At 47.7% G+C, this 12,273-nt stretch overlaps 1 protein-coding gene across 4 annotated transcripts in view; it reads left to right on the top strand.

Annotated features, from left to right (window-relative positions):
- The window catches only part of ABCC5 (ATP binding cassette subfamily C member 5), a 67,617-nt gene that overhangs the window by 42,191 nt on the left and 13,153 nt on the right, over positions 1 to 12,273 (top strand). For 2 of the 4 annotated variants that reach the window (XM_066557039.1, XM_066557040.1), the window contains one exon: positions 681 to 2,197. In XM_066557039.1, the coding sequence (XP_066413136.1) occupies positions 681 to 782 (102 nt within the window). In that variant the 3' untranslated portion in view covers positions 783 to 2,197. Of the gene's footprint in view, positions 1 to 680; positions 2,198 to 5,952; positions 6,670 to 12,273 lie in introns of those variants that run through there. The other 2 variants (XM_066557043.1, XM_066557041.1) reach the window with 2 other exon arrangements.

Below are 12,273 nucleotides of genomic sequence, written 5' to 3'. Positions count from 1 at the left end.
GCGGGGAGGTGTCTGCCCCCGGTCTGCTGGTGCTGTGTGTGCAAACTGAACTGAGTGAACAGCTGCACTGCAGGGCAGAAAATCCTCTGTGTTCATTCATATCCTTGGTAATAATAGACCAGTAGAATCAGTTGCTGCCTGGGACAAGATCCAAGATGGCAAAATTTTTTTTTCACACCAAGAAAGTACCATAGAATAACAGTCTGTCTTTAAAACTCTTTGAGGCTTCCTTTGTAGGTTAATTCTGAGATGGGTAATAACATAAACATCTCTGCTGGGGCTCAGTGGCAGTTTCCCATTACTTTCATAAAGCCCTGTGCCATCAAGCATACCTAATGGCAGATACTTTGCCTATTTTTCAGGCTTCCATTTGGGAGTCATAAATAGTTAAATGCAATAACATTGGGCAAGGCTCTTAAAGGTAGAGAAGGCAAAAGCCCATAGCATCTGCCTCTGTCAGAACCACCAGAGGTTGCTTCCTTTGGGCTAGTTTCAGTTTTTGAGCCAGTTGGAAGCATTGCAGGTTACAGTATCCTTAAATACAATTACTTCATTGCCTGGTGTCTCACCTAAAGATGAATGTTGTGTTTTCCACTCTTTGCCATCACAAGTCCAAGGGGTAGAAGTCAATGCTCTGCTGAATTTTACTGACATACTTTACCTGCCTTGTTTGGTTTCAGGTAGTGGAATTCGACACCCCGACTGCCCTTCTGGCCAATGAGAACTCGCGCTTCTATGCTATGTTTGCTGCTGCAGAGAACAAGGTTGCTGTCAAGGGCTGAAATTCAGGGCAAAGTCACTTTAATTTTGGAGAGCTACGCTCCCTGCCTGTGGCAGGCCAGCTCTTCCTCCTCCTCGCAGATTGTCTTTTCATCTTTTAATTTCTAGCACAATGTGTCAAGCCAGAGAGTTTTTAGAACCATGTCAGAAGAAGTCATGTTTTTATTATGTATTTATTCCATACTACTAATTTTTTGTTATTAAATGCACTCTACAAATGGCTCAGGGAGCCATAGTTATAAATGTATCAGAGGCCTATAATGAAGCTTTATACATGTAGCTATATCTATACATAATTCTGTATATAGCCTATATTTACAGTGGAAATGTAAGCTGTTTATTTTATATTAAAATAAGCACTGTATTAATAACAGTGCATATTCTTTTCTATCATTTTTGTACAGTTTATGGTACCAGAGATCTGGCTTTATCGGGCTGTATCAGACAACGTTTTGTCTTTTACAGTTCGTCTTTTCCTAGTGCTGGATTTTCTGCGTGTCTGAGTGGAAGTGAAGCTTTGCAATAGTGTCCTTTATTGTCACATCTTTGTCTAGCGCAGCAGAGAAGAGCTCTGTGGTGTAACTATTGCATTGTAATTTATCAGAGCTGGTTGGGCCATCGCTAATGTTCACCACAGCAGCGGCTGCTGCTTCCCATGATGCTTTTCCAAAGCAGGGTTTTTAGTGATCTGAATGGAGAACCACTCCTGGGTCACATTAAGGCCTTGTATTTTCTCAGTGTCCTGACACAGTATTTCTTACTGTATCAGCAGAGTTTATTTTAATGCAAGCAAGCCCAAGCTCTTCCTGCTTCGCTGATCTAACACAACCAAAATCTTACTGTTTGTGGAATGATCTGTAACAAATTAATCATAAGGTTCCAATTGTACCCTGTATGCTAGCAGGAAAGCCTTTTCAGAGTTGCTTCAGCTGACTGACTCTTTATCTTGAAGCTGCTAACACTCCTCAGAGGTTTAGGTTGGCTTTCACTGGCATGGGTAACACTAACTTTGTTCTACTCACTTAAACTAAGATTAATCAACATGGATATTTCCTGTTTCTTTCTTGCACACTTGTTAAGGAAGCAGTCCTCGACCCCACGTCTTCTGGAACCTTAGAGGGGTTCCTGTTGATCAGGATGTAACACTGGTGTAGGACATGGTTTTCTTACTGTAAATGACCTACCTCAGGTTACTGGGTCCTGTGTAGTGCGTTGCCATGATCACTGTACACCATCCCTGTTTTTGGGACCTGTGGCCCGGGGGACACAGTTGTTCCTGTGATAGCTGTGACTTATTGAATGGTCAGCGTTGCATGTCTTTGTCAACTTGGACATTTTGTAGCCTTAGCATGTTTGCAAAATGTCTCATTGAGGCAGAAATCTGAAAAGTAAATAAAACTATTTTGGGTTTTGTAAATTTTATTGGCTTAAGTGGTTTTTTTTGGGCACATAAAGAACTTTGCACCTTTTTGAGCCTTGGGAAGCAGGTTTGCAGGCTTTTGGGTTTTTTTCCCCTCTTGTCATGTATCATGGTCTGATCTTTCTTCCTTCAGAGTAAAGGTGTTTCTTTAAAAGTGTAGTGGGTGATTTTTGTGCCCTCCAGCATGGGGGTAGCTTGCAATACAGGTATGTTGAGTAGTACAGGGAGTAATAATTTATAGTGCAAGTATTCAAGCCAAGTAGAAGGGCTGAGGTCAGGTGGAAGACCTTCTTAGGCTCAGATTTTCCATTTTCTTTACCTGAAAGCACTATTGTTTATAGAGTGACATAACTGCAGAGTCACAGAAAGAAGCATTTCTACCTACCAGTACCACAGGCAAATTGTGGCATTAACAGAGCTTGCACTGTAGCTTGAAGCAGCACAAAAAACATTGTTGTGGTTGTTCTTAACTCTTGTCCAAAGCAAGAATTAACTAGCACAGACCTTACCCTGCTCACAGGCCATGGACTTCAGTATTTGCCTTGAAGGAAATGGGCTAATGTACCTGGTTCTGTGTGCTGCTGGGGTCAGTGTGTGGCTTCACTTGGCAGCTAAGGCTGAGCTAATGGCAGTCTAGGCAAAAGGGGAGCCATCCTGATCTTATCCTCCTTCTTCTTCCAGGCTGGGACTTCCTCTTCCCTTCCCGATGCCAGCAGTGGCTCTTGTGTGGTCCAGTTCAGAAAGCTAAGTTGCTGAAAGCAGGAAAGCTGTACAAAGGAGGAGACAGGAAGGCACCACCCACAGGAAGGGAGGTGAAGTGAGGCTGCTCTTTTCAGTAGGTGCTGGCTGTAACAGTAGTATAGGTGTGAGAGGGCGCTGCTCAGCCATCTGCCCCAAACTGCTGTTCCCAGCTACACTCTCCTAAAGAGCTGAGTCTTTGCTGCAGCTTTGGCCAGCTGAAACAGCTCAGCAAGGTGTCAGACAAGGGTCTGTGATGAGCAGGTGAACAGTCACCTGTGAATAGCGGGGATTAGCTCAACCATTTTGTTAAGCCTTGGCTGCAGCACTGTTACTTTGGAATTAAAGACAGAGCCTGACAGAAGGAAATGTTCTTTCTGTTGTGATCACTTCTGCGCTTCATTTGGCACTTGTCTCACAGCTGTACTGAAGTACTGCTGCTCACAGGGGGAGCTGTAATTTTTTTACTGACTTTCATCCTGAACCACAGCAGCAAGCTGAAGCTTGGCAAAGGGCCCTGTCACTGAAGTGGAAGGAAGACACATTAATATTTACAAATCTGACTGAAATATCTGTATTGTCGGAGCATTCTGCAGGAGGTTGATGATTGGAATGTTCAGGAGTTGGATTCTGCTTTAGAATTTATAGTATGATATCCAGAGAAGACTTCATCCTATGAGGAATAGAATAAGAGACTGGGATTGAGACAGAGACTTTTTTTAAAGAGATCCTACCCAAAATAGCATGGAGATAGCACATGCTTCTGTTCTGGTTTAATATCAGCTGGCAACTAAGCCCCACACATTCCTGTGGGATGGGGGAGAGAATTGAAAGGGTGAAAGCAAGAAAACTTGGGAGTTGAGATCAAGACAGTTTAATAGGGAAAGCAGAAGCTACAAAAGCAAAGCAAATCAAGGTATTTATTCCCCACTTCCCATGTGTAGCTATCTCCACAAAAGCAGAGCTCCGTTGTGTGTAATGGTGACTTGGGAAAACAAGCACAGGTAGGATTCTTCTGAAAGTACTGTGGAGTTAAAGTGCAGTTAGATTGGTGTAATCAGGCCCTAAAGTTGTCCTGGCTTGAACACCTGAGGACATTTCACCCTTATCTGTGGTGAAGGTTGTGCAGGGTCAGATCCTGAGGTTGCTGGGGCTGTGCTTTGCCCACCACCTCTAGATGAAAGCCATGTCAAACAGGCTTAGTGCATCACTGGAAACAAAATTGGAGGGAGCTGAATATTTTTCAAAAGGCAACTGGTACAAGTGTGAGAAGGTGTCAGAAGAATAAAAGCAGGATATTTGATTTATTAAAGGAGGACATGGACAGCAAAAATGGCAGGAAAAATGTTTTTCTTAATTACAAGGGGATTTATTTTAAAGGCAAAATTTCTTTTTGAAGGTGCTTGAAAAGAATGCTGAGAAAGTGCAGGGTGCTGTATGCAGCAACCAAAGAGTCTGAGTGCTATCTTGTTATTTTTTACTGCAACTGTAGCATATGTTTTACTATATATAAGTGATTACACAAAGGTTTTCTTTAGATTCAGGTCGGTGGAGGGTGATATAGTGATTTGTTTAACCCTTGGCTGAACCAGTAACTGCAGCCACAATGTGCTGAGGCCACAGTTTGTGCCTCTGGTGTGATGATACAGTGGAAACTGAGCTGGAATTTGGTGCAGATGCTGCAGTTGTTAGTGTAAGGCTTGGGAGGCTTTCAGAATGTACCACTATGGATTCATTAAACCCACAACCATGTGAGAAATGTTCCTGTCTTGTCCAAAATATGTGCCTTGAAGCCTCATCAGGCAGTGAGGTAGGCAAAGCATAACAGTGAAAATTAGAGTGAAAATAACTTACAGAAGTGTCATTACACGGGGCAGAGACTGCGCTTCTCTTGGGCTGGTGGGAGTGCAATCACAGTTACTTGCACACACCTCCTTCCTTCCAGCTTTTGCTGACTCCTGCTGTTGCCACGCAGAGAAACAAGTGCTTGTACAAAGCTGATAACTTCGTGATTTCTGCCCTTTCCCATTTCGGAAGGCAGCAGTAGAAGGTGTGTGATTGATTACCCAGAGTTCTGAGGAAGATAAAATACATTATGTCTCACCTGGGCTCTAGGGCCAGTTTGCAGTGAGAGTTGCAGGCAGGAAACCACGGGCAGTGCAGCTGGGAGAGGAGCGAATGAAAAAACAGGTGTGGGGGGATGCAGGGAGAAGAGAGGTTATTTAGGGTTAGCTGTGAGCCCGATGTGGGGGTGTGACCAGGAGGAGTGAGGAAGCCAAACTAGTAAGCGCTAGGATGAGGGTGCAAGAATCAGCTCTGCTGGGAGCCGTGGGGTGGAGGCTTTGGGGGTGTTTGTGGTGCAGCTGGGGACGGAAAGCGAGGCATTCAGAGGGACAGAGCTGGCTGTGAGGGCACAGCAGTGATCCGAGCGGGCTGTTGTGGCCAATGGCCGTGCCCAGAGCAGGAGGGCTGGAATCGGTGTGTCCGGGCCAGGCCCCGGGGCTGGGCTAGGCGAGAGGAGGGAAACTCAGCGTGGGCCGCTTAAAGCTGCCCTGCGAAAGGGCCACGGCTGGACAGAGCCGCTGGCGCGCAGGGCGGGCGGCACGCGCGGATACCCACACCTTGTGAGGGAATGAGGGAATGAACGAGCGACCGCTGCCCTCCGGCAGCGGTGCCGGCGTCCGGGGCTGTCCCAGGGCCCGCCCCGTGTCCGGCCGTGCCCGGGCCGGGCTGAGGCGCCGTGGGGCGGGCCGGGTGCGCGCGCAGCGGGAGGGGCGGGGCCGCCCTCGAGCGCCCCTCGGCGCCCCCGCGGCGCCCCCCGGCGGCCGCGCCCGCCGCTGCTGTCCGGGCCCGGGCCCTGCGCTCCCTCGGCCGGTCCTTTCCGCCTCCCCCTCCCCGCCCCGGCCGCTCCGGCCGCCGGGGCCTCCCTCCTCCCCGCCCGCCCATGGATTTCACATAGCAGCCGCCGCCTCCGCCGCCGCCTCCTCCTCCTCCTCCTCCTCCGCCGCCGCTCCATGGCGGCTCCGGCTCCGCGGCCGCCCGGCCTGTGCTGTTGCCGCAAGGGCTCCGCGGCCGGGCCGGAGGCGCCGCCGGCCCCGCCGCCGCCTCCCGAGCCGCCGCCGGACGTGGCGTCGGCGTCCAGCTCGCAGCTCTTCAGCCTGAGGCACCTGCACCTCGGGCTGGAGCTGCGGCCCGAGGCGCGGGCGCTGGCGGGCTGCCTGGTGCTGGAGCTCTGCGCGCTGCGCCCGCAGCCCCGCGCCCTGGTGCTGGACGTGCACCCGGCGCTGCGCGTCCTCTCGGCCGCTTTCCGCCGTGCCGCGGCCGGGGAAGCGCCCTGCGCCTTCGCCTTCTCGCCCGCCGAGGCTGCCGCCGCTCCGGCCCCGCCGCCCCCGCCGCCCTGCCCGCCGCCGCCGCCGCCCTGCGCGCCGCCCTGCGCCGCCAGCCCGCCCGCCACCGCCACCTTCCTCTCGGCGCCCTGCATCGCCGCCGGACCGCTGCCCCCCGCCGGCCCCCCGGGGGACCCGCCCGCCGGCCCCCCGCCCGCCGCCGCCGAGCCGCCGCCGCCGCTGCCCCTCTTCGCCCAGCCGCCCTGCTCCGCCTGCCCGCTCGGCTTCAGGGTGGACCCCTTCACCGACTACGGCTCGTCCCTCACCGTCTCCCTGCCCGCCGCCCTCCAGCCGCACCAGCCCTTCCAGATCATCGTCCGCTACACCACGGCCGACGGTCCCGCCGTGAGTACTGGGTGGGGGTTGGTAACGTAGGAAACCGGGTCCCGGGGCGGCTGGCAGAGCCCTCCTGTGCCGCCCGCGCATCTTTGGTCCTGTTCTGTTCTAAGTGACCGTCGGGGAAGCGCCCCGGCTCCTCAGCGAAGGCGGCGGGATGTGTGTCAGTGCCAGCCTCTCCGGTCCTATCCCTGGCCCCATGGCCTGGCAGCTCCAGCCCGCCGGGCAGCAGCATCTGTCCCCTGCCCGCAGGGGCTCTCGGCACTGCCAGCCTCGCCGTCCCCTGCCGCACTCAGCAGCGGTGCCCGTAGCGGGCCAGCCTCTCTTCCCTCCTGTCTTCCCCCATCGCGTGGACCCCTTGGCTATTCATCCCCCCTCGCTATAGTAATTTGAAAGTTATTCGTTCTTTAAGGACATTGCAGTTGTTGGCGAGGAGAGTGAAAATTTGCAAACTCCTGCCTCGCCTCAGTCCTTCAGGATAAATTATGTCATGCACAGTGTAGGAGTTTCCCTGGGGGTTTTGCCAACTGCTAACAAAATCAGGCCTTGCACAGCTAGGCTGGTGTTCCAATGAGCCATGGTCAGGAGCTTTGAGAAGAACGGGGATGATTCCAGAAGTTCCTACAAGTTATCTGCTGAAAAAAGGGATGAGAAATGGCCCAAAACACCTCTTAGGATGTAGCCATGGAGGTGCTTCCATGTCTGTGGATTAGCTTTCTTCAGCAGTGAAATGCTTTGTAAATTCTGTAATTTCTTTTAAACCCCTGGTATTTAGAAGCACTTTATTCCCAGCCTTTTAGGTGCTGCTTATCAGATCTTGTGTTTTTAGGAAGTTTTTTAAGTGAAAATATTAAGTTCTCACTGGAACATCAGTTCTGTTTACTACTGTACAGTCTGTTCAGGTTGGAAATTAAACTGAGGTGATTTTCATCGTGTGGTTCATGAATCTATTTACAAAAGAGATGTATTTTTATAAGAGTCTTGCAACTTTGTTGCATCTATGTTGCCTAGAGGAATTGTCTCTCAGTCCTCTGATTTGGTGTTGCCGTTGCACTGGTCAAAACCAGTAAATGTGTGGATCTATTTGGCTTTTACAATGTATTTAACAAGAGCAGGAATTGAATAATAAAAGCTTCTTGCAACACAACCCACAGGAAGTAAATAGTAGGCCTTTCCTCTTGATAGGAAAGTCTTGCAGATTAGAGTGTGTTTGCTCGGTGTTTCTCTGTCTAATTTTAATACTACTTGGAAGATCATAAAAGTAATTTCATCCTTGGAATGATCTGGGTAGTCTTAATACATTGGCTCACTCAAAATAGTGAGTTCCACATGAAGACTTTTATTGACAGAAGTTTCCTGTGGTCATATGGTGACTTTTTAATGTTCTAATCCTTCCCTAAAAGTGCAAAAATGAAGGAAGATTCTGTCACTTCTAAAGTCCAGATCCACTTGGATATTATTCCTTTTCACCTTTGGAATTCCTGGCTTTAGTATTTCCTTGTACAATACTCTGCCATGTAGCTCACAGTGTGTTCAGAAGATTCCGTTCATTATTTTTTTCCCAGCTTTATGAAGAAACCTGTTTCTTTTGTCCAGTCTCTGCCTTGTTTATGGTGAGAAGGCTTTAAAGCTAATTTGGCATTGCTGTGTGCTCTGCAATCGTTCTCAGTCTGGCTGAGCCACACCTCCCAAAGTACATGATAACGTGCTTTCCTCCTCTTGAACAAATTGTTTTATTTTAGGCCAGCCTGTGCTTTCCCCTGTGTCTTGCCAGCCCTGTTGCCAAAGGGGCAGCCTGTCCTGCTGAGTCTATGGAGAAGTGATCTCAGTATGACTGGAATACTGATCTGGCTTTGGGAATGTGAAAACCACTGGAAGGTTCAGGGTTGATGTGATGTTCCTTTAGTCTCACCTTGTATTTATGTGTTGTCTCCTTGGCCCCACACGCAGTCCTGTGTGGATGCTGTGGGGACATTTCTTCCATTCCTTCTATTGTTGTCTTGCTCCCCATGGATCAGAGGTGAGCTTCCTATTCTTTATACTGTTCTTTGAAGTCTTTATTGTACCTTTAACAGTGTGTACTGCTTCAGCTGAACTGAAGCTGCAAGGGCTCATGTCAAGATTATTGATGGTCACAGCACTGGGGACATGCACTGCCCTTCCCAAGTGATCCTGGAAAGCAGGAGCAGGCATGCTCACTGACATAAATCCTACCATGTTTGTTCACTCTCTGTTGTAGGTTTTGGCTGGCAAAATATTTGTCCTTGAGTAGCACCTGTTGTAGCCCTTCATGTTCAGCATGCTGAGCTATTTTGTTTGGATCCAAAGTGATTTGGAGCTATTGTAGTGCTCTCTGTCATTGCTGTTTTTTGGCCCAGCCCTGTACTTTAACAGGGATGAGTAACCCATACATGTATAAGGGTCAAATGGTTTATACTCAGGTCTTGTAAATATCCTGGCAGTCCCCTTTCTCTGTCAGTGAGGCACAGATTTACAGTGTCAGACCTCTCTCTTATAAAAGTTCTATTTTCTTTGGCCATTCTAGGAGTGTATGCTCCTTAGGTCAGGGTTTATTTTCTGTGGGACCTTTATCATACTTGTGGGACCTATAAAACAGTGAATACATGTTACAGTGCAGTGTGAATGTGTTGGCAGTAAGATCAGCAGCAGAGATAGTAGTGTTTAAAATTGGAAACCTGTTGTCTTGATAGACTTGCTTTGAGCCATCTGGACATGTTATTTGACTGTCCCATTATTTCTCGTGTGGAGGAAGAAGCCAGGATCTTTCGTTGTTTGATGGACATTGAGAGACAGCTGAGAGATTAAATCTGCCTTTCACAGAGCATTCCAGCTCCCTGTGCTGTTAGGAAACCATATGCTCAGTACATCACCAGTTTCCATCAGAGGCAAGGCTGTCACAATCATTGTGTATCTCTCCTGGTGTGGGCTGAAGGCACACAGTGATCAGATATATCAGGGACAATAGTCCTGTTCTTCATCTCCTTCTTCTCCCTCATTCCTTACTTCTTGGTAATACTCTTGTGTGATATTTTCTTTTTTCCTTCCCTAGAGAGAAAAATCTGCACCTATCTCTTGCCCACTGTGTCATTTCTCTGATTTGGCAGTGCACATCTTAGCGGCAGTGCTGTTTTCTTTCCTTAAATGCAAATCCTCCTCTGGGTTCTGGTACAAAAAATTGTAACATTTCCTCATCTTCAGGATTTAGCAGAAAGGACAGCTCTCTTTGCAGTGCTAGAAACTTCCCTGTAATTCCTTAGATTTGTCTTGATTCCTCAGTCCCATTAGAATGACTTGCTGCCCAGGTGTGCCTTGCTTCTGTCACGTGCTCTGCATCTCAGGTGTTTTGTTTACTTTGTCATCAGATAGAGCCACTTGTTTGCCTAGAACAGAAGCTGTGGCTTTGCAGCTCTTCCTGCCACCTTCATCAATAATGCATGTAGAAACATGAAGAGGTTTAAAATTAAAAGAGACTTAGCTAATTGCCTTTGTCATTTGCCAGATTTGGGCAAAGATTATGATCTAAGTCAATAAAAATTATACTCTTGGCAGGTGTCTTATAAAGTATGGACTTCTTTGCAGTATGTGGGCAGGGGAAAGCCTGGGCTGCCAAAAGCCTTTGTTCAGCAGAGGAATCATGCAGCAGGTCTTTTTAATTGAAATGCGCCACAGAACAGCTTTAATGTGTGAAACAGCTTTCCTGTATACATGAAAAGCTAGATAAAAATGAAGAGCATGATGATGACGTCATGTGTATTTCCCAAGGGGAAGTGCAGGAGGGATTTGCCTGTGGAGTAGATGATACAGCCCCAAATACTGCTCTGTCCCTATGCTCCACCACCTGCCCAGCAGCACCCTGTGCCTTGCACTCCTTTCTGGGATGCTGCTTATACTCATTTTCCCCAGCCCATAGCCCTGCCTCTGTCCAGCAGCATAGCCTGGTCTATTTATATTACAGATCTATTTATATTGTTTCAGGATAACTTTCATCATTGTTCCAAGTGTGTCTGGAAAGAGAGACAGAGGCTTGCCATGTAGCTGCAGACGTTAGAAAACAGGGGAAAAAAATACTTCATCCTCTGCAAATGTTTTCCCTCTTGGCTTGTGGGGCTGGTGTTTCACTTAACTTCAACCAAATGTCAAATAAAGCAGGACTGGTTGAAAAGAAGTTGTCCTTAATTTATGGAGTTTCTTGTAAACAAGAATCAACTCTTGGTTCCCCTTCCCTTCCTGCTTATGTTTGCCTCCTGCACTGCTCAGGGAGAACTTCCCCTTGTCTCTCTGCTGTAAAGACATTGTCTGTCAGCCCATTTTCCTTCCTACTCAAGTGTTGCAACTTAGGTGTGGTGGTGCCTTATCTCTCTGTTTTCTTTGTTAGCCTCTTCTGTCTCTCAAAAAGCAAAGGAAACAATGTTTTGAAGATGAGTCTCTTCAGCAGGGCCAGCGATAAGATTGGAAGTCAGACTTTGTGATACAAGCACAAAGCCACTGATCAGATGAGTGTTTTCAAAAGGCATTGGGGCAGAAATTGAAATTTAATTTCTGAGCCTCTTCCCTGGATCATTAGAAAACTACTACCCTGTATTAAATACAGAACCTTCATTTTTTTGTAAAATATGTGTTTCTGGGTGGAAGTTCCTAGTTATTGGTGTGTAATGAGACATATGTCCCCAAATGCCTTCTGGAACAGCTGTCTCTAGTTCCACAATGTGGCATTGCGGACATTATATTCATTGCTGTGAAAAGCAGGTATCCATGAGAAATGTAGTGGAAATCTGTAGCTATGTAGGTGCCCCTGGGCTGTGACCCAGGGTTGTGGGCAGTGCTACACTGAAATGCAGCACATGGGTGTGAACAGACAGGGCTCCTCAGAAAGTCGTTTCTGGCCCTGCAGGCTTGAAATAGAAGAGGGTAATCTTGAAACAAATTTCAAGAGATTAATTTTACTTTTAGATAAAGGTTTTTAATTTCGTAATGCCCTCCTCCTAAAAAAACCCAAACATTTGCAGCAGAAGTGTGAGACTCCATGGGAATAACTGAAAGCTGCTGACTCTGTTTCCTGTCCTCACCTTTCACTGATCCCTGGGGAGCCTGCTGCAGTGGATGATTTGGGAGAGGAGCACACTGGCAACTGAGGAAAAAGGTCTAAAGGCAAGGGAAGAAGATATCAAAAAGTAACCTTACAGGACAGAAGGAGACACAGAAAACTTTAACTTCCAAAAGTTAACTAGGAGAGAGAGTTGTAATATTTTGTTAAAACGTGAGCAGACTTAGTACCCAGGCTTCTCTTCTGTGTTTCGTTGCTTTCCCTTGAGGACTAAAACTGAGCTAGTATTTGCACTAACTGCTGTTCACTGATCTCAGATTTATTGGTTGCTTTGATCTAAGAATTCAGCAGACTCAGAAGTTTTATTCCTTGCGCTTGACTGTTTCCAAGACTTCCAGTGGTTCAAATTTTATTGCACATTTCACAATATTTGATATTTTCCATCAGAGTTCAGCTCCAGAGTTCTAGGATTACAAGGAAATCCTTATTTAAAATTGTTCCTACACTTCAAAGTTGGAGGCAGGGAGCACGTGAAAGCACAAACATTT

The sequence above is a fragment of the Molothrus aeneus genome, chromosome 10 (genome assembly GCF_037042795.1).
Source record: "Molothrus aeneus isolate 106 chromosome 10, BPBGC_Maene_1.0, whole genome shotgun sequence".
Classification (NCBI taxonomy): domain Eukaryota; kingdom Metazoa; phylum Chordata; class Aves; order Passeriformes; family Icteridae; genus Molothrus; species Molothrus aeneus.
This window is presented reverse-complemented; position numbering and strand designations above follow the sequence as displayed.